We start from the raw sequence: 22,558 nt of genomic DNA on the forward strand, positions 1-22,558 counted from the left end.
GCTAGCATTTCCAAGTCTCCTAACCAAATTCAGCCTTTCAAATAACTTTTGAATGGTTCCCAAGAACAGGACCCAAATACTGCTTCTATTTTGTTTTATTCTCTCTTCTTTCTAGATTGCTATTTTTTATAAACTCTATTCTCCCTTGGCAATCTTACGCTTTTCATTTTCTGAGCTGTATTTCAGAATCAGGGATTTTGGTTAAGACAGAAATAAGTCAACCAACCACTTTCATTTTACTGTGCCCGTAATAGATAACAAAGCAGAACTGCCCCCCATGACATTGCCAGTTTTTCTATGCCTGTAGGAGAGGAAGAGCCTGAAATGATTTTTTGCTAGGCCCATGACAGGTCTGTACAAGCAAACTTCCTTCTGTGCATGGAAGAGTTGAGGTTAAACTGGAAGTCTTAAGAGGTTGTGGAGAAAGATATGAGGTTGCTTGAGACCATTTTCTAAATGGAGGGAGACTTAACTTTGAGAATTTGGTGATCACCTACTGCAGTACAGCTTGTTTGAAAATGGGCCGCTTACCAGTCCACTGTGGGGCCTTCTCAAAATACGGCAGCCTGGGCCTCACTCCTAGAGAGTCTGATTGAGGAGGTCTCATTTCATAAACGGGGAACCTGCTATTGCAGTTGCCTGAAACAACCTGTGCTGTTTCTGCATTGGCTGCTTCTATTTAAATTAGGTGACATTGATGACAATCCCCCCACCAAAGAGAAAAAGCCACCTCCATCCTCTCACCTAAACATGACAGCATTGCTGGTGGCTGAGACTGAAAGGGAAAAGGATTTTTAGCTTTCTGACCCTACCACACATTCAAAAGCTGTAGGGAGAGGAAGAGTGCATTATGCTTACTTCTTCTACGAGGGCACTTTTGTAAATAGTCCACACATCTTAGGTCTCCAAACACACACTTTATGAAAGTCCAGCTGTTCACAGTCACTCTGCAATCAATTTTAACCTTGTATAATTGCACTCTTCCTATCCAAGGGCAGTTTCAACAGGATGTGATATATTTTGTTTTTGGTTGCTGTAAGTACCAATAGCTCAAGAAGTGCTGTTACAATAATCCACTTTATCCCAGCTAGTGGCTGATCTCCAAGGAGCTCAAAGCATTTTATTAGTTTCTTATTAGTTATCAAAATTGAGGCCTTCTGTAGGAGATAGAAAGTCTTATTACTTCCATTTTACAGATAAAGGAGTCAAGGCCCAAAGGCTAAATGATTGTTTTGTAGCCTCACAAAATCTGGAGGCCTTGAGTTTCTGGGGTCATGGGTCTAAGATCTAGAAATAAAAGCAAAATTCTGCTGCATGAAATACCTGTCTTGTAATCTCCCAACCTAAAAGAGAATGGAACTTACTTTCTGGAAAATTCATCAAAACTTATACTTGACTCATGGAATAAAACATTTTTTTTCTTTTACTCTCAAGTTTTGGTGTTTAAATTAGATGTAAGCATGAGAATTAAATATCAACCTAGAAAAAAATGTTTACCGTATATTTTTCTTTTATATAAATAATCTGCTATATTCAGAAAAATCTCCCTAGATTTGGAACTTTGGGAAGGCAGAGATGTACTTAGAAACTCTGCTATGCCATGTATTTCATCTTTAAACTGTGCTATCTTTATGACAAGTGTGGTTGTATACAAATACTATCAGTCTATAGTAGGAAGAAGTAACTCTAGGTTAGTACCTTCTTCTTGTTTCCAGATCTCCCTATACTCGCTTCTAACATAATGCCCATCCCACCACTCTGGAGTTAACTCTTCATTTGTCTGATCACCGAAGGGCAGAAAGTCTTCCCTTTATCATTGTACCCCAACTACATAGAACAAAGCCTTGTAACTACCAGGCATATGTGCCTGATCTATTCCATTCGCCTCTCTAGAAGCACTTTCTATCTGTATACACTCTGTTCTGTGGCTTGTAGAGTAAGCCACATGGAAGTCATTGAGTTCAGCCGGTAAGGAGACATCCACAGAAAATTTAGGGCAGGAGAGTGGGGTTAGTGTAGGGCTTCCTCTATCTTCCTCCTGCCTGGGTTGTCATGGGTTAGCTTAGTGCTATCCATCTACTAAAAGTCACATGACAGTATTCAAAAACATTTCATGACGGTTTGTTCAGAAATTACATATGGACCTACAAACAATGAAAAAAAGAAGAAACCCCCCCCCCCCCAAAATAGCAAACCATTTGAAGGTGACCCTTTCCAGAAAGTTGAAACTTATACTAACTAGGCTAAGTGTCACAAAAGTATTTAAGGTAATTGATATGATTTTCTGTTAAAATATAAACCAGTGAGACCTTCTAATAATTTCTAGTGTGCTCATATTTGCATTTTACAATGTTTATTTTTATTTATTGGTGAATAATGCACATGTATACCAGAGAGAGACCCACTTCAGGCTGATGTATGATTAGTCATTGAGCAGATAATTTTTTAATTGTTCTTCAGAATCACCTTACAATCTTCCATACACACCATATCACCCTCTGTGGTCAGGGTTACTTGTTCAAGAACAGGGGACTTCTCTGATATCTAGGATGATTTGATTCCAGGTTATTTAGAGATGACAAATCTTAATCCTTGTTTTATCTTACTCAGTGTCACAGTAGTAACTACCTGATGCATCTCAAAAGTGACGCTCAAATCAGAGATTCTTAGAGATGAAATATCTCCATTTTGAAACCTCATAGGATTTTTTTTTTTTTTTGCATTCCTCTAAACTCCATCACTATTGAGAATATAGATGTCTTTCTTGCTCTGTGCTCTTTGCAGTCCTTGGTAGGACGATTGGTACCATATAGATATTTAGCTCGTAATTGCTGGAATAATCTAAAGGGTCATCTAATCACACTTTGTGATACAAAACAAGAAACTTCTGCACATAATTTCTTAGGGGTGGTCATATAGCTTCCGTCTGAAACTGTACTACACACAGCAAGGCAATTTAAATCTGTCTTGGTAATTCGACCAGATTTACTCCTTCTTTTAAGCACTATCTGTATCTGAAGTCACTCTTCTTGCTTTTTATTTACAAGTCTACTCTTTTAACTTAACACACTTTTTTTTCTTTTTCAGAATTTCCTACAGTATAATGGTTTCATTTCATGTTCATTTGATTATACTCATTTGTCACTATCTCTGTGTCTCCAAATATAAAACGATAGATTTGGTTTGATTAAGGTGTGAAACTCTTTCTCTCATGGTCTGAACACAGTGCTCATTTTAATGCTGAATGAGAGCCCATTGCCTCCTAAGAGTGAATTATGCATTATAATCACCCAAATGAAAAAGTAACTGTTGGTGTATTTGAGAAAAGAAATGTTGTATTTGAGAAAAAGTAACTGTTGGTGTATTTGAGAAAACCATACACCATTATCCAACTATTCAACTAGAAAAGAGGTTCCTCTTCAAAAGGGTTTACTGAAGTCTGATTTCTCAATAGAGGGAGCTTCTGTTGTCTAAACAACTCTTATCCTGTGTCAGAAAGAGGCAAGGTGCTGGAAAAAACACAATATGAGCATACATTTTTTTATTTGTGCAAAAATGAATTCCACAGACTATTGAAAGAAAGTTTGGAAACATGAGGCAATAATGTGGACAGAGAAGAGAGAGGATGTATTAAACCTAGGTTTGCATACAGCTCAACATTTTTGGAATTCTTAAAGAATAAGTTGTAATTTCCATAAAGTGGACTCACTATATAGCCAGTACTTAGAATTGAACAGATTTGGCCATGCTATAGTTACTCCTTAGGAACCCACAACATGGTAAACTATTTTTTACTCCTTGCTTGAGATACAAGATCAAATTATTGGTGAGAGAATTACTGCTATTATTCATTGAGTGTTTAAGTATAATTCTACTAATTGGAGTGGAGGGGGTGTAGAGTAAGATTAGATGAAAGTCTTCTCTAGTTTGCCAAACTAAAAAATAGATGGTGTTGGTCCTAGAATTTATTAAATAGAGAAAAGTAAAACACTACTTATGGTAAAGACTTCATTTAGACCAAGGAAAAAGCCAAGCTAGAGCCATCATATCATAAAGGAACCATAAATGGTCATGGCCATTGAAAACTCTACTATAATTTCATAGTCAGTTAAAATCTTCATACACTTATAAGTAATTAAAGTGTAGTACAAAGAATCTATAGAAGTTAGGCTAAAAAATAGTAAACTTTGACAATGAAAACTGTACTTAAAATGCATTGTGTTCATGAGCCATTTATAGGATACAGGTTTCTCCAACTCATCCAACCCAGTGGATGTCAAACTTACTGAGCACCAGATGCTTGGAGGTACACATTTAAAATGCAGATTCTTAAACCTTTGAAACCTCTCAAACCCTGAGGACTTCATAATCTACATTTTAAACCACATCCCTGTTGCCCCCAATGCAGTGGTGTTCTGCCCAGTCTTGGAGAAACACTGGATTCAAAGCATCCATAAAGTGTCTCCATTTTAATTGGTTTTTGAAATATCTGTGTCCCACTTTACCCTCAAAAGAAATTTCTGCAACTCATGGGTACTAATCAAAGAAGAGAGGTGAGGCAGATTTATGGATATATAAAAACTTTAATTTGAACTGATTTTAGACTTACAGATTTATAGATTATTTAAAAAAGCTTAGTTCTTAAGTGGTCCTTTGATGGTGCTCAGCATGGTGAAATGTTGATGTTTATGTTTGGTAGAAACATGAGAACTGAGCTCTCTGTTAGCTTCTTGCCTCTCCTATAAAATAGCACACCCATATATATTTATATAGGTTATATATATATTTAAAGAACAAGTGTGTTTTTTTAAAGTTTATTTATTTTGAGAGAGGGAACAGGTGCATATGTGAGAGGGAAGGCCAGAGAGAGAGAGAGAGAGAGAATTCCAAGGAGACTGTGTGCTCTCAGCATGCAGCTTCCTGGACACAGGGCTCAAACCCACGAATCGTGAGATCATGACCTGAGCCAAAATCAAGAATCAGATGCTTAACCACCTGAGCCACCCAGACAGTCTGGCTTTATATATTTTAATGTAGAAAATCTTCACCATATGCAGTGTACATTCTTATTTTTCTTTTAATTTTATGCTTCAAGAAATGATGCCAGCCAGCTTGTTAGGTCAAGGACTATATTATACTCATAGTATTTAAATTCTGCCTTAAAAATCATACAATTTTAGAAAATACTTCAAATATTTACTGCTAAATTTTCCACTGAAAAGAAGTATGTGTAGTCTATGCAATAATTTTGGATTTTACCCAGCTATTAAAACTTCAAAAAAATTTTTTTCAGCATGTAGGAATGCTAGTGACCTGTGTAGAACCTCTAAACAAAATCCCTCCCCTAAATATTTCAGTTCCACAGTATGGTTTAATTTTGTCATTCATGTGTGTTCAAAGTGACTTAAAGATATTTATTTAGCTTAATTCAGCATGAGTCATTTCCTCCTGGATTTTAATGCTAACCTAAGAACATATAATGATTGAAAGAGGGAATCATTATTATGTATTAATGGTGAAAATTAAGTTAAAATATATTTGAACACACTTGTGAATTTCTAAAGCCGACAGCAATAAGGAATATACTAAGAAGACATTTTTTCTTTATTATTCATATTAAACATGCCACTTTTATAGTCTGTAGGCAGAAAGAGACCCGTAAATCTGGTAATTATATTTGAATACTATGCAGTCAATATAATTTAGAAATTAAATATGCAAAGCAGCCAAATTCTCTTATTGGTTATGAGTAAAAAAAATACCTCTGTAGTGGGGGACAGCTCTTACTGTTACTTAAAAATCCCTACTGTGTAAATTGGTATTTAGGTACATTCCAAAAAGTGAGGTTTCTGCTACAATAGACTATTATAGCTTCTTCATAATGGTTAAGGCCTATCACATAAACCCTTCTGTGTTCTGGTTCACTGACCTACTACATAAAGTCATTATGGACTATTGTGCCCATCCAGCAGCCCCAGGGATCCATTAAAGATCTATTTCACATCTCAGATCCCTGCTGATAGAAGACACATGTTGTAAAATCCAGCTACAATCCATAAATCGGTAAAACGATTTTTAAATTTGAAATTTCCGTTTTACATAACTCTCACTGGGTCTAGTTTTTGCTTCTTGAAAAATATCCCATATGTGAGAGAGAGAGAGAAAGTAGTGCAGAAGATAGGTGGGAGAGGACTGGATGGTTTTAGACTGTTACAACTTGAAAACACCTGAAAACATTTTTCCCAAATTGATTACTGAATCCAGGATAGTACCACCAAAGGTAATTGGCAGCTCAGTATGCAGACATATTCCCTCTTCCTTCTTACCTGGAAGGTTTGGACCAGCCAATAAGAAAGCAGAAAGTTCTCTGCTTTTTGCTTTGCCACGAGCTTCCACTTTAATAGACTTCAAGAATGTAGACACCTAGGGTGCCTGGTTGGCTCAGCCAGTTGAGTATCTGACTTTCAATTGCTCCTCAGGTCATGATGCCAGGGTCGTGGGATCAAGCCCTGTGCTGGGCTCTGCACTGAATGTGGAGCCTGCTTAAAATTCTCTCTCTTTCTCTCTCTCTCCCACTCTCTCTCCCTCCCTCTCTCTCTCTCTTTCTCTATCCCTACCCCCCCATCGCCCCTCTCCCCAGCTCTCGCACTCTCTAAGATTAAAAAAAAAGAAGAATGTAAACACCTTCTGCTAATGATACTAAAGTTGTGGGCCCAAAAAGTAGCTCTTAGGTAATAACAGTGTTGAAGGCAGAATGATGAAATCTGGGTCCATGTGTTCTAAGAGAGGGGGTTAGCCCAGCATTGTGGATTATAAGGTTCTTTTCTTGGTCCAATTACTGGTGGATGATTTGACTTTATCAATCCTCAGCCCTGATCTTTCTAGCTGAAAGATGCTATGGTAATGTGTATATCTTATGAAGGAGATCATGCACTAGTTACCTAAGAAACTATTTGTGCATGAAAGAAATAATCATGGTTTGCCATCCTAAGGGTATAACATATTTGCAAATGATTTGAATGAACTTTCTGAATAAAGTTACATTAAATATAGCAAACTGTAAAACTAAGTTGACATGTGAACTTAACCCTAAGTTGTAAATAAACCCCCAAGTAGTCTTGTCATTTATTTTCTGGTTTCTTTCTTTCATAGTATTTAAAATTTTTTTTAATAAGAGAAATCATGAACCATGAGAAAAGAGGGCTACATTCCATTTCTGGTCTTGTGATGTGCATGGATAATTTTAAGAACTGCACATTAGAAGCAACTCAATAAAAACAAAAAAATCAAATAAAAAATGTTGTCATTAACTTGAATTTATCCAAAGGATATCCCTCCCTTTAAAAATATTTCCCAAAGCTAAGAAGATAGGATAGCTCTCCTAAAATAGGTTGTAACACATAGCATATTGATATCTGAAATCAAATCAGAGGATTCCAGGAACTTCTTTCATAGACTTGTCCCTAACTTATCCAGCTGACCTCTATTTTGTCCTCAGCTGATATGTTCAGCTCTATGCAAGCTCTGCACCTACATGCTATTTAATCTCCAGCAAGTTAGCTAATCAACTTTTGTCTCCCTTGCATCATCCATAAATAGGAGTAATAATAATACCCATGCCACAAGGCTATTGTAAGATTTATTCCAGTACAGCACTTAGCAAGTTGTCTGACATAAAATAGGAAACTCATAATCTTACCAGTTATAATAAAGATTATTGCAATTATTTTAATTGTCATTATGAGGTATCTTACAATTTCTCCCAGCTAGTAACGTTTTGCATCTCTGCACAAGAACAGAGGACTTTTCTCATTGTTCTTATGAATGAATAAAGTGAATGACTGAATGAATGAACTAATGAATGAAAAACGAAAGGCAAGCCCTTGAAAACTAGGATGCTTGTATCCTAGAAGACAACATAACCAAGATAGTATACTCCTGCAGCCCTTCATGTTTATAATTTCAGGCATTCTCCCCTTATTTACTTATTCTATGCTCTAGGCAGAAAATTCTGCTTCTCAAGAAGGTGGTTGACCTTCCTGGACAAAGAGTGTTGATTGGGACTCTTTGGGGGTAAAGGATAATTTTCCTGTGGTAGATTCTGAGGAGCATCGTTACTTTTAAATAACCAGAAGCCAAGGAAATAGAAAGGGATTGAAAGCTGATCCAAAGGTTTACACTCCGTTCCTTGGAGAAAACAGCACAATATCCACAACAACTACAACAATAACGAAACCAATTTGAAAATAACCACAATGTAAAAGTGCTGTAGAGAGAAACTAGGAAGAAGAAAAAAACAGTTCAGGACTGAGCCTAAGTTGGGAAGCTGAGAGAAGAGAATAGGGTTTCGTGACATCAGGAGAGGATCTGAAACCCTGTTGAAAATATCTCAGAGGGAACAGACGCTCATTCTCATAGTATTTCCTGTCCTCAAATTTATCCCAGGATTTCTAGAGCCATTCCAATGAACGATCTTTAAAAATGAAAATTAAGGAGCTATATTTCCCTCAACTTGTTTTTCTCACATCTCCCCATTTCAGTAAATAGCAGCACTACCCTTTCAGTTAATCAGGTCAGAAGCCCTGGAATGGCCTTTCTCTCTCTAATCCATCAACAAATTCTTAAGACCTTCTGTCACAATATACATCGAATTTAAGCACTGTTCCCCACCTCCACTGCTCTGCTCCATGCCATCCTAGAGCATCTCTACCCTGGATCATCCAGCAGTCTTTTAACTGGTGTCTGTACTTCTGCTAATGCCTCCTTGAGGCTAATCTCCTCTAAAATACATCAGTCAGAAAGACTCAATTAGGGACCCTTGGATGGCTCAGTTGGTTAAGGTGAAGCGTCCAACTTCTCCTCTGGTCATAATCCACTGGCTTGTGAGTTCAAGCCCTGCATAAGGCTCTGCATGAAGCCTGAAGCCTAAAACCTGCTTCAGATCCTCAGTCTCCCTCTCTCTCTCTGCCCCTCCCTTACTCGCTCACACCCATGTGTGTGTATGCCCTCTCACTCTCTCTCTCAAAAACAAACAGAAAAATTAGTTTAAAAGACTCAAGTAAAATTGGGACCTGTTATGTCACTCCTTTGCTCAAAACTCTATTACAAACTCTCCTGTCATTCAGTGTAAAAGTTAGGTTTTTGGTGACCTACAAGGCCGCACAGATCTTGCAATGCACTCCACCCCACACCCTCACCGTGCCCTGGTTTAGACCTGCTCCTGCCTCAGGACCATTCTGCCCCCTCTACCTAGAATTCTCTTCCCCAAGACACCACTCACATCAATCCCTCATTTTCTTCAGGCCTTTAATCAATGTCACCTTCCCCAGCCACTCAACCTAAAGTTTCAACCCTGTGCTCTACAAATGGCACTACCTAACCTATTTCCTATCCACTTTCTTGGGTTTAATTGGGTTTTCTTCTCAGCATTATCACTATCTAACACATCCTATATTTATATATTTATATCGTTCACTACTTATCTCTCCTACAGAAATATAAATGCCGTGAGAGTCAGGGTTGATTTTTGTTGTTGTTGTTTGTTTGGTTTTTTAATTCACAGTTCTGTTCTCAGCACCTATAACATCGGCTACATAGCACATCCTCAGGAAAGAGTTTCTAAAGAAAATGAGTAAATGGTTTTAATTACATGGTCATTACTTAAAATTCAGCTGCAGTAGCTTCCCTGGGGGCCTCCATTATACCTCTTTGCTATCTGTGTGTATTGGGGGTGGGAAATATTTTGACTAGAAAAGTAATTTGGGATTGAGGCAGGATTTCCCGGAGCACAGGAAAATATTAGTGAGTCCAAAGATGGAAAGTGAGAAAAGAGGATCTCTGAGTACCAAGGAGCTACACTGAGGATATTGGTCATCTGGGTGTTATTGTCAAGAGGCATAAAGAAGTTCAAGAACATTATAAGAAAACAAAAGTCAATAAACCACATTTCATCTATTTTACAACTTCGCCTCATACGGCCTGCCTTTCCCTTCTTCCAGGATGTTAGTAAAGATCCATAAAAGGAATCACTGAGCTTCAATGCTTTTAGTACTGCATTCAGAAAATGGGGCGCATATACAGAGAGAGTCCCTACACTCACCATTAACTTGGTCTGCAGAGCCTAGAGCACCAGAGGGAAGCGAGGGGTAGATTAGGTGCTTAAATTCTAGGATATTTTGGAAAAGCAGAGCTGTATTCATACACCTGTCTTCTTTCCACTTCCACCCTTTGACTGAGAAGACTTCATTCTTGCCTGGAAGATGCCAGTGATCCTCAAAGAGGCTTTGTCAGAATAGGCCAGGTTTAATAGCCAATAACAAATAGGAGGTGGGCATAGAGATCCTGTAAATTATCCATGATTTATCGTCTTCAGAAATACTGTTTGAAAGCACATTTCCCCTTTTAAGGTAATAGACTACAGAAAGGGAGAGAAAATACGCGCTAGAGATGACAGTACCCGGGGGCAAATGGAAGAAGTCACACGTTCAGAGATTATTTGTAGAACTGTCCGATAGGGAACTGTTAGCTGAAGGCAGCCATGCATTTATTCACATTTATCCTCCATATCATCTTAGTCTATCCAGCCTCTGAATTACTCTGTCTCCAGACAAAGAGTAAAGGAAGAATAATTAAAATGCAGCCTCATTCCAGAGCCTTTCCTTTACTAACTTAGATCAGCTTAATATGATTTTAGGTGTGTGTGTGATCCTTATTATTCAACTACTGGTAACATAAAGCTTGGAATTAGGAGAAGTAAAACACTGAAATATCACACAGCAGAAAAATAATCCAAAGCTTGGAAACAGGCAAAGGCTACTAATGGTTATGCTTTCAGTGCAGCACTGGATTTCTATCAATGTGGTTACTTCCCAGCTCTAAGGCACAGCGGTGAATTTGTTGATTTTTATTGAGTAGGTTCAAACAGTATCTGTCCAATGAAATAGAAAACCTCAGTGTTTATAGTTTATTGTACTGTATGAGACACTAAACTAGTTTTGTATCCAGCCCTTGGACTTACCCATATGTGTCTTCATACAGCTGTATATGTTACTAGCTTCTCAAATGCTCTCTGAGCTAATTTTAACATCTTACTGGTTCCCTCATTTGTTAATGAGTTGAGTAAAATCCTTGACTTTTTTATTTTACCTCTGTATGAGAGTTATATTTTTAACTTTCAAAATTATGCTGTAATACTCTAAGTTTCTTCATTAGCTCTCAAACACCATTCTGTGTTCTAGTGAGCTTACCTAATGGGACTTACAGTTCATTGGTAAATAATTTTATGCTCACTTCGAAAATGGAAGTCATTTGTCTTTCCTGTTTTTTGTCACCACATCACCCCTACCTCCCACCCAAGTTATGACTTGTCCATTCTTGTTTCTTCATAGTTCCTAATCTATCCTGGCTTTCATGACTGTGTAACAAGTATTTGTGAAAGTTAGCTCTGCCTAAGCTACTTAAACAGTAGGCAATTAGAAAAAAAATATTTTTCTCTGCCCTTATCACTCTGAAAGCAGATATGTAAGTCAACATTTGATACAAGACTTTACACTGAGCTCAACTGAGAGAAAAATATTCCTGAATGTCCTACTGAAGCATTAAATTAAATGAGAAATAATGGCAGCCTCAGGTAGCAATATCGTTAAAGGTTATGCTGCAAAAAATTTTAAAGGGGAAAAAACAGAATAGTCACAGAAAATGCATACTCAAAACAATTATTGTTGTGCTTTTTGCTGCTGTGCCTTTAATGTGACGCTTTCCAACAATGACTGTCAGCAAGTTTCTGAACGTTCACAGACATAATTTCTTCTTAAGGAAATCTTTTCTTCTATCTATGGTCAAGTTGTTCTTCGTTATTCATATCTTCATCAAAGGGGACCATAGTCAAAGTAAAAGAAACATCTGTAAAGATGATTACGTATGATTAACATATCTGCTATTTGGGATTATTTCTCCCTCATCCTTTTATATGACTTCATTGTTATTTTTAGCAATTTTATTACAAAAGATGGATGACATTAAGAGAAATTAAATGATAAAAACTTGGTAAGTTTTCATAATAGATGTTAAGAATGCTGTTTCTTCCACTTGCTGACTGAATAAATAGTGTCAGCTAATGTAATTTCGAAAATTTTTAGTACTCTTTCAACACTGTCATCAGTAAATAATAGAGAATGTAGATCAAGAGGGGAAGAAAATATAAATGGTGCAAACTTCTGTTCCTAGTGAGATTTCCTATCTTATGGTAATTTAAATTTCAAAAAGTAAAATCCTGTTCATCTGAAGTGACAATGTTTTTTGTAAAAATTTCTTTAAAATTCTAAAAATTAAGTTTGCCATTCAGTTCCTATTGATGTTCAAATGATCATCCTCCAAGATTAAGTTTATGAGTAGTTGTTCTTATGAAGAAAATTAGTTTGGGACAGATCAACCATCAGTGATTTAGACACCTTGAAATATTAACTAGTATCAGCTAAATTTTTTGTCTTAAATGGAGGTCAGATTTGGCCTAAGGTCACACTAATATATCGCTCACTGTCTACTAGTGACATTTGCTGAATATTACCTTGGGCTACATTTTTAGCATTCCCTCTGGCATGCTGAGATTAGATGTGACGTTTCTTGGCCAGAATAAAACACAAGGTCGATTCTGAAGAATATAATACTATATATTTTTTCCATGCAACTTTGCATTTGCTTATCTATAGTACACAGGCAGTTCATTTTAAAGCAGAGATCTTATGAACCACTACTAGCACATGCTAAATCCTTCCCCTTACAGGATGCCTTCCTGCATTGTCCCAGCCTATAGGACTGCCTCCTGAGCCCTCAGCAAAATCCCTGAGAAAAAAAAAACAGTGGAGGCCAGAATTCTGCAGCTCCGGCTATAATAGATGTGGGGGTTTATCCTCCCAGCGCCTGGGGAAGGTGATCATTTTCATCAGAAAGAAAATTTTCCCCCAAGATAATTTGTAAAGGATGATTGGAATATATGAATCTATAAGGACTATTATTTAATTCTGAATTAAATAAGATTTTGTAGAACAGCAAATAAGTATCAATTATTTATAAAAGTATTTCGAAAAAAACAAGCCATTGCTAAGTTTGTAATAGGGAGAACAATTTTGAAATGTCATGAATTATGCTTAACATTTAATTTTTTTCCTAAAGCCCTAAAAAAATAATAATAACTGACCTTTGACCTGAGAGCCAGCTCTGCTCTCATAATCACCCTGTTGCATCCACTTACCCTGATTAGAGTCAATTAGTAAGTGAAAACATACTTGAATTTTGCTCTCTGAATGAAATGCTAAGCTTGTAAAACTCAAGCATTTTCCTCAACCAAACGTATGGATCCTTACTAATTAAAATTAAGTCAAAATCTTTAAAAAACACTAATAATCTTCAATACAAAGGAAATTGTCAACTTAAAAATTAAAATACACTTACAGTTTCTTTTCTTGGTATGGCTTTTGGTTCTCAGCTACTTGGCATAATAAAATATACTAAATGTGAGGATATAATTTCGTTTTCAATTATGTTTATCTAGAAAGGCACACCTAGAGGTGGGTTTAGGATCCTGGTTACAGGATTGTATTTATCAGTAACTCAGATTATCTGAAATTTTGAAAATAATGCCCTCACTCCTTGGTTTAAATATTGTCTACAAATAACAAATACTATTAAGAGAAACTCAACCAAAGGTCAGTAAGCATACATTTCCTTCTGTATGTGACTTTCTGCCCGTGTAGATATCTAGGAAATGTTACTACATGGTGAAGGAGCCTGAGCTGTGCTACTTTAACTCTCTATTAAATAAAGTGACTGTCAATATCTCTGGGTTGAAGCTACAGAGCATAGATCGTTCTTTATATCTATAAGGAGTGCAATGAGCCATTCAAGCTAACTCAGCAGAGAGAACATTTACTAACAAAATGATTGTAGAGACCCATTGACTTGATGGATGTCTGGGATTGTATAGAATTGAGGAGCCCCTGACAAAAATGGTAACAGATTTGAAAGCCTTTAGTAGGCTTCTTTTACCCATCCTAGCATGGTTTATTAGCATGACATAGGCTTCCTGTTTTCTCTCTTTAATGATACTGTTCTATGAACCAATGAATGTTTTCATTTGGAAAATAAGAAAGCATTGACATGTTATCTGAACTGTGGTTTCTTTAGTGATGCCAAGGAAATAAATATGCTAATTCTGTGCTTTGAAGAATGTACTGGGTAAGGCCCATTACTTCACAGATTTCAGTGGATACCAGGCTCAGGTAAGAAAAGGTTAATAGCACATACCTTGAACTCTTTCCTTATATGAAAGGTTTGACTTAGAAAATGGAGAATTTCAGTGACCCTTTCATATACTTTTAGATGGTGTTTTTCAAATTATGTTCTCCATAGTAAAGTTTAACTCCTCATTTGTTAATTATAATACTTGAAGCAATTCACCTTGAGCTATTGCTTGATTATTCATAAAAAAAGCAATCACTATGAAAAGTTACCACATCAATTTTGAAATATTCACAAAATCTTACACAAATAATGCTTTTTCACAGAGGAATAAAAGACAGTCTTCTTCATGTACACATAAATGTAAAAAAACACAGTCCTTGAGGAAATTGTATTACCATGGAGTACTAGGGCTTCTCCATCAGGATTTAACAGCAAGAGTGCCAACCTGAAAGAGTGTCCCTTTCCTTTAAAACTGGAACGAAACAACTCTCAACATTTGCAAAACATTCCTTTATTATTAGAAATAAATTATTTGTATAAAAAAAGTGCATGCGTCAACCATTGCATTTATTTTTAGCACAACCCAGGGCTTCAATCCAGTCAGCCATTACAAGAAACAGATTCATTGTCTTATACAAGTTGAACAAGGTGGGACAGGAACGGGAGTTCTCACAATCACAAAAAAATACTTACAAGAATAACATCAGACATGGTTTATTTCAACAGCATTTTTTTTTCACAAGCTAACATTAGTTTTCCTTTTGTGATTTTTTTTTTTAAACTGCTTATGAGTAAGCAATACTTTAGCTTGACACTCATTGGTTGTACTGTATAAAATGGTTTTTTTTCACTCTGTTATTGATACTTTTGGCTCATGGCTACTTTTTGTTCCTTACAGGATTGACTATTGATTTGATTGATTGTAGTCTACAGAGCTCTCCAGGAGTGAGTTTTGGCGGTGCCATGTTTATTGTTTAAGATCACATACCAGATTTCTTCATATTGTACCATTTTCCTGTTTCAGATCGAATGATTGCTGTAGCTGATATATGTTGTCTTAGTAGAGGAAGCTGTTAAGACAAAGTAAGACAAATTAATAGTATATAGTCATAAATTATTTTGCTGAAATGATTTTAAAATTCACATCCTATAATCATCGCTTTTATGATATTCGGTTTTTACATGTTGATTATTTTTTAAATCATGTAGTAGGAAATCAGTGATCACAGGAATAATAATGCAGCAGCAACCTTAATCTGTAAAACCACTAGTCTTGTTTATAGTATAAGTATTTAGCAAGAAAACTAAAAATGGAAAAGTTCTAATCTTTAATAAATTTAGGGGAAATTCAAGTCAAATGTGTGTTTTGAGTAACAAAGATATACAATATAAAAAATGAAAGAACACATAAATTATCTATCCTGCAAAAGACAAAAAATACTAGTTTACAACCTCAAGTCTTTGAGTCTGATTTGATGACCAAAACCAGGTAATTGTAACTAGTTGTGCTTTGAGAATGAGTATTTTCCATTTGAAAACAAATATTCTTATTTTTTAATGTGTTTTTAAATTTATTATTGAAAGACAGAGAGAGACAGAGCATGAGCATCGGAGGGGCAGAAAAAGGGGGAGACACAGAATCTGAAGGAGGCTCCAGGCTCTGAGCTGTCAGCACAGAGCCCAACGTGGGGCTCGAACTCACAAATCGTGAGATCATGACCTCATCCAAAGTCAGACACTTAACCAACTGAGCCACCCAGGCACCCCCAAAAACAAATACTTTTAGACTCTAGAGGAGAACATGTAAAATATGAAGTACATAGAATATTTGTAAGTATTAAAGTAAGTATGTACATTGCCAATACATATTTATGCTCTGGTTTTAACCAAAGGATACAAATGGAGATGTTTAAAAATAAATACTCAAAGAAGGAAATAAATATTTAATTGGTCTGGTACCAACTCACTATGAAGTAAAACCTATTATTCTAAGATTATTAGAAAGATATGAATAACAAAGTATTCTAATCCAATTTTATACTCATGCTTAAATTTTTAGAGAATATAAACTTAAATCCAAATAATTCCTTTGGTTTTTTGATTTATTCCAGTGATGGAATAAATCTCTGTTCTAAATTTCAAATGTGATGTCCTATTTTTCAGTGGGATTCTGGAATGCATAATCATAAGAGGAACGATATGAAATGATGCTAAACATGTATATATTCACTACATAAATCCAACTCAGGATGAAACAATTTTTTTAGAGAATTATTTAGTTTTTGAACATTAAATAAGCCCATTATAAAGCTCCTCCTTTGAAATAACTGGCAATCAGACTCATTACATTTTCATTTACATCAACATCATAATTGACCAGACAAGTTCTTACCAGAGACTGAGATCTGATGAAGTTCACAGTCACAAAAATAAATGCAGAGAGCCTAAGGAAGTGCTAACCATACTTGTTTTCACTATTTTTTTTTAAATTTCATTGAATATTATAAGATTCATGCCCAAAATAACTGACATATCTGCTTTTCTTGTCTCCATTGCTCACACTTCTAGATTATTATTGTGGCCTGTGGAAAGGAAGGAGGTTTTAGACCTGGTTTGAAAACACATTCTGTTCCCTATAAAATGAGTTTAAAAAGATCAGTGAATGAAGTCACTGGACCTCAGTTTCATCATTGTTGCAAAATCCACAACATTGGATTTTTGTAAGGTCGGAGGTGACGTAGGTTTGTGGGGAAGCAGCATCTGCCTGGGAGAATGAATATGGAATCCTACTTTCCTACTCACCCCTTCTGCAAGACTACATGTCTGTTCCATTTGGCTTGGTATGAAGTGAAATACAAGGATTTTTATGCCTGTGTACTTAAAAAAAAAACTCTCTTTTTTTTCAAAGTTTATTTACTTTTAGAGAAAGAGTGTGTGTGCAAGTGGAGAAGGGGCAGAGAGAGAGAGAGAGAGAGAGAGAGAGAGAAAATCCCAGAGCCTATGAGAGGCTCAAACTCACAAACCATGAGATCATGACCTGAGTCGAAATCAGATGCTTAACTCATTGAGCCACCAAGGCACCCCTATTCCTAAATATATAATGCTCTGATATATCTCTAAATTTCCTGTAAGAAAACACGATCTGTACTTCAACTGTGTCTGTGAAGGACTTTCATATAATCTTTGAAGATGAAGAAAAATTGTTGTTAAGAGTTAGAAAAACCGCTTTCAAAATGCTTGTTCAGCTTCCTGCCCTCTCAGTATCTTCAACAGTAGCTAAAAATGTAGGAAATATTTATCAAGTGTGTAGATAGCTAGAAAGAAATATGGCCAAAAGAGAGGAACAAGAGCCAAAAAGACCTTGAAGAAGATGATATTCAGATGTTAACAGAAAGTAAGTTGGATCAGGCCATTCAAGGACCATTCCAACTTTGAGTTTCATATTTTATTTTTTGAACTCCTTCCTTGAGGTTATCTCCAGGGAAAAAGATGGTAGAATTCTATTGAGAACTGAGATTATAGTTTACAAAAGGAAAGTCATCTTAATTTTTCTAATGGTTAGATAAAAGGCTGTGGATATGGATGATTTAGTCAACTTGAAAAGTCTTGTGAGAATCTTTATCCTGGAACTATTATAGAGTGAAATGGATCAGAGGTATACGTGAGAATTACTAGGGAGTTTTTACAGCAGCGATGAATAAGCTTATATGACGGTTTGGGGATATAGCCATAGTGAATTGCCTTGTGGACACCACACTGTGTTCATAAGCTAGAGAAAACAGTTCCACCTCCAGCAGCAGCTGAGTTCATGAATTATTCATGAACATAGTTTAAGGAATACCATGTTAACAGCATTTGTTAATTGGGTACAATTCATAAATTCATACAAGTCAACTTCGTGTCTAAATCCCTTCCCACATGCTTTTATGGAACACATGACCTTCTTTGTGAAATGTAGTATGCTGCAAATTCAGTAATTAACATGGACTCATGGTCTGCCTTCTAGCTTCACATTACTTATACTTATTCTACATAGTTTGAAGCCTTAAAAACCTTAATTATGTGGCCAAAATTTCTGGCATTAACAAATAAACTTTAAGATGAAGTTTCTAAGTGTAATGGAATTTTTTAAATGTTTTATTTATTTCTGAGAGAGAGAGAGAGAGAGACAGCGTGAGCAGGGGAGGGTCAGAGAGAGAGGGAGTCACAGAATCTGAAACAGGCTCCAGGCTCTGAGCCATCAGCACAGAGCCCGACGCGGGGCTCGAACCCATGAACCGTGAGATCATGAACTGAGCCGAAGCCGGATGCCTAACAGACTGAGCCATCCAGGCGGCCCTAAGTGTAATGGATTTATAGAGCTGCATGGACATGAAGGAAAAGCATTATTGCATGCACATCATAAATACATTGCTAATTAGAAAAAAAAAAAATCCCAGCAATGGAATAGTAGCCATAATTGCCAAAATCCTCTACATGTTAAAAAGAAGAAAGAGGGATACTAAAACAGTAGTTTTTGAATTTTAAGTCTTTTCTATTAATGACAGAGCAATCTACATTTTCAAGGCAGCAATGACACTTCTACCTTACTTATATGGTGATTTGTAATTTACAAAAACACTTTCTCATGTGTCACTGTCATCTCCCTATAGTACTGGTGACTTAACACAAGTCTCATAGCACACAGTATGAGAATGTAGCAACATGGCAACATGGATACTATTCTAGTGGATTAATCAGCCCTTGATTTGAGAACTGAGAATGGACTCCACCCATCTCAAGAGAAGGTGTTTTAAATCTGAGAAGGCATGGTTCTAGTTACAGGCAGTTGAAGGACAAAGGCCTTTCCAATATTCAATTCTACTTCTAAAGACATAAGACACTTTTAGAAGAAAAATACTGCATTTAAGTGATTAGGTTTATTGATACCTGTAGACAATGTGATTTTAGAAGACTTTTCCTCAATTAAAACCACTGGTAGGTGTAGTAAAGGTAACGGGAAAACATGGAGTCCATGAAACTTTCTTACACAAGTGAACAAAGGTCAACAATGGTTACCTGGAGTCGGATTGTGGAAGGACGTATGAATTTCCATACACCGCCTCTCCTAAATGTATAAACTATAATCACATCATCTGGACCTAATTTATTAAAATCCAAACTACTATAAAAGATGAATATACTAAAGTCACATAGTACAGTTTAACCATCTTTCAGGTAACAATTGACTTTACCTTGATTCACCTTTTTCACTTTCTTTTACCTTCCAAAAGTGAGCCCCTGAGTCCTCCAGAATAGTACAGGCTTACCTTACATACAGCTCCTGCATTTAAACCCTTTCATTCTTATTTCAGAGAAAATAGGGAAATGCATGCTTGCTACATAATTTCCATTTTGACATCACCAGAAAATAACACAAGGACAACAAAACATATGAGACTCACTTAAATTAAATATGGAATTAGTCTTTATCAAAGCTGGGAATATTCTTCTTCATGGAACCTGTTTTTTAAAAGTGTGGAATAAGTTCATTAGCTTTTTTCTCCCTCCACTTTCCAGAAGTGAGTCTGAGATGACCGATTTTATTTAAGTGTATGTGTGATTGTTCTCATTTGCAACCATATTATATAAAGTTTTCTGGACTATTGTTAAAAAATAAATCTGACTGTAGACTATGATGAGTCATAGGAGGAAATGCCAACAGATGACCAACAGCAGTTTACTGGCATCCTACAATGAGTTTTAACTTCCTGCTCTGATGCCTTCAAGGTAGAAAAACACAGATAAAATTCTGCCCTCAAATCACAGGCATTAAACTCTGACATTTTTGATAGTAGTTGTAGTGCATCTTTTGCTCAGAGACCAAATAGCCCCATTATTACTAAATTGCTTACCTATAATCAGAGATGATTGTAATGATTTGTTACCAAAACCCATCCTTATCATAACTTCTCTTGCAGTTTCTTAGGGTTTCATGTTTGCAGGAAGGTGAATACGTGGAGAATGTCTGTGGAATTCTTACAAGGCTTCTTTATATACAAGTGACTAAATTTGGTTATTAGTGAGCTGACGGCAATTTTCCCAGAAAATCTGACCAATATTTCCAATAAGACTTGGATTTATTGTAGCCAGTAAGCCTAATTGATCAATACTTCATTTTTAAGCCCATTTCTGCATGTGGGGCAACAGACTGGACAATATTCAGTTGCAAATCTTGATGTAAGGAAAGGTTTATAAATCTAGTGGAGACTCTGTATTGTTAGAATAACTGAATCAAATAAAATCCACGCTTAATCTTCTCTATATTTTGTGTCAGAAGTACAGAGAATAGGGAATACAACCTGCTGGAAAAGTCTGAGAGGAAGAGAGTATTTTTGCATAGAGTTTTATCCTTACTTGTTAAATACATGTGGTATATTTCCAAAAGACAGGAAACTTAAGGTCTAATGCAAGAACCTTAGTTTTTATATTTTTTGATCCATCTATAGAAACTAGTAATATAAAGGTTGTATTTTTAATTTTTTTTTTAGCTATACTCAGCCATCTGGTATTCTGTAATACAGATTTTCAACCTATTTGCTACTCTTTTGTAGATACCAAGATGAACCAGTTAAACTACTAGGTTAGCCTGGTACCAGTGTATTGTTACCATGTGCTTCTTCAAGGGTGATTGCACAGAAGAGGAAGGTAGGTGAGGAAAGGACAAGTGGAGTGGTGGCTGCAGAAAGGATTTTCAGGGTCATGAGACTTTCAGAGAAGAGTTCTAATTATCTTAATATATCCAAGAAGGGGCCACTTGGGGAAAATAAGTTATAACTATAATTTAACCTAACATGTTGGCTCACTGGTTTTCTCATTTCCGTAAATACCTACATAGCATATAATTTACTTGTGTAAGATCATTGAGCAACCAATGAACCCATAAAAAACAACCAATATTGAAGTAACAAAGATTGGAGGGTAGTTCCTAAGTGCTAAAAGGTAATTCTATAAATGGAAGATAGTTCCAGGTTTCAGATGCTTGGTAATGCCTCAAAAGAGAGACAGCCATGAGTGTCATGCTTTGTAAAAGAGACTTTGTGTGCATGGTTATGCTCTGAAGAACCACTTGCCTTAAAATCATTTGGTTCTAACCAAATGGTTCTAACTGCCATTGTGGTCTCATGGTGTGCAAGTACCACCAGGCCCCTGGAACCTTGCAGCACAGTCCCCAAGACTAGAAGAAGAAGATGTTCAACGTACATCTATTAGGAAGTGCTCCCGCTCTTGACCATCGGAAATTCTACGGATGACTTACTGTTGGTTTCAAGACTCTCACAGAGTTCGCTTTTCACCTCTCCATTTGGTCTGTCATTTCCTTTTTGGATCAGTTTGCTTTGCATGGTGGCAGCCGTCACCACAGCCTTGAAGCTCCTCTTGCGTTTTTGAACATTCTGCTCTGGATGAAAAATTATAATATAAACCTTGGGCATATATAGCATGCCCAGAGAAACCGAAGCACTTAAACTCATGGAGACAGTAAGTGTTGTTGTCTGGATGTACATCTGAGGGGAGGAAAAACAGAAAGAATCAATGTTGGCAAGCCTCATCTAAGATAAAGCAAATAGCACAACCATCATCTATAATTATTGCAGATTCTCTGCTCAGGATACTTTAGAAGGTACTTCTAGAAATTGCTCTTAATAATATTCAAACAATTCTTTATCCCCCTCCTTGCAAATATGTGTTAAGCTGTATCATTTATGAAGCCTAATTCTTTAAAACAAACAAACAAGCTGATGTTGTTAAGTTTCCTTTTTAGATTATAATTAAACGTATATAAGAAAGGGAACAAAGCCATTCTGGCCAAAACTAAGATTTTATGCTACACAGCCCTTCTTCAGACAGATATTATAGGGTCAAGTGTAATTCTTTTAACAATAAACTTAACCTAGAAGGTTATGGTGGAAGTGAGTGGGAGTGAAATATTCCAGAACATCACTGTTGTCCACCAGTCCTTGAATAATGCCAGCATTTGCATCTTCACATCATGACTTAATTCCAGCCATCAAACATGATAAATCATGAGCATGCCATAAGGGCTTGATTTTTTATAGTCCCCCCAAAGTACAATTCCAGAGGGTTTCTCAATGATGGCGTCATATCATAATGAACATGGGTGCTTTTACAAAATACATAAAATGTTCTCCTCTAAGACTGGAAGATTCTTCTTCCTATGATCTAGAGGTCAACAAGCTGAAAAATCTAAAACTAAAATCACTGCTTTTTTTTTTTTTAATGTTTTTTTTTTTTTTTTTTTTTTTTTTTTTTTTTTTTTTTT

The 22,558-nt window shown here is 36.2% G+C and overlaps 1 protein-coding gene and 1 long non-coding RNA gene across 4 annotated transcripts in view; one reads left to right on the top strand and one right to left on the bottom strand.

Moving 5' to 3' along the window:
• Positions 1-15,221, top strand: part of LOC120239320 — a 147,493-nt gene extending 132,272 nt beyond the window's left edge. For both annotated transcript variants that reach the window (XR_005530405.1, XR_005530406.1), the window contains 2 exons: positions 14,182-14,276; positions 15,137-15,221. This is a non-coding gene — a long non-coding RNA (uncharacterized LOC120239320). The remainder of the gene's footprint in view (positions 1-14,181; positions 14,277-15,136) is intronic.
• The window catches only part of GRM8 (glutamate metabotropic receptor 8), a 747,950-nt gene continuing 740,179 nt past the window's right edge, over positions 14,788-22,558 (bottom strand). Inside the window, exons 9-12 of one of the 2 annotated variants that reach the window (XM_039243502.1) lie at positions 21,532-21,782; positions 17,376-17,385; positions 16,773-16,793; positions 14,788-15,310 (exon numbers count right to left, since the gene is read on the bottom strand). In XM_039243502.1, the coding sequence (XP_039099433.1) occupies positions 15,296-15,310; positions 16,773-16,793; positions 17,376-17,385; positions 21,532-21,782 (297 nt within the window). In that variant the 3' untranslated portion in view covers positions 14,788-15,295. The remainder of the gene's footprint in view (positions 15,311-16,772; positions 16,794-17,375; positions 17,386-21,531; positions 21,783-22,558) is intronic. The other variant, XM_039243493.1, reaches the window with a different exon arrangement.

Source organism: Hyaena hyaena, unplaced genomic scaffold (genome assembly GCF_003009895.1).
Source record: "Hyaena hyaena isolate Hyena2069 unplaced genomic scaffold, ASM300989v1 scaffold_8, whole genome shotgun sequence".
Taxonomy (NCBI): Eukaryota; Metazoa; Chordata; class Mammalia; order Carnivora; family Hyaenidae; genus Hyaena; species Hyaena hyaena.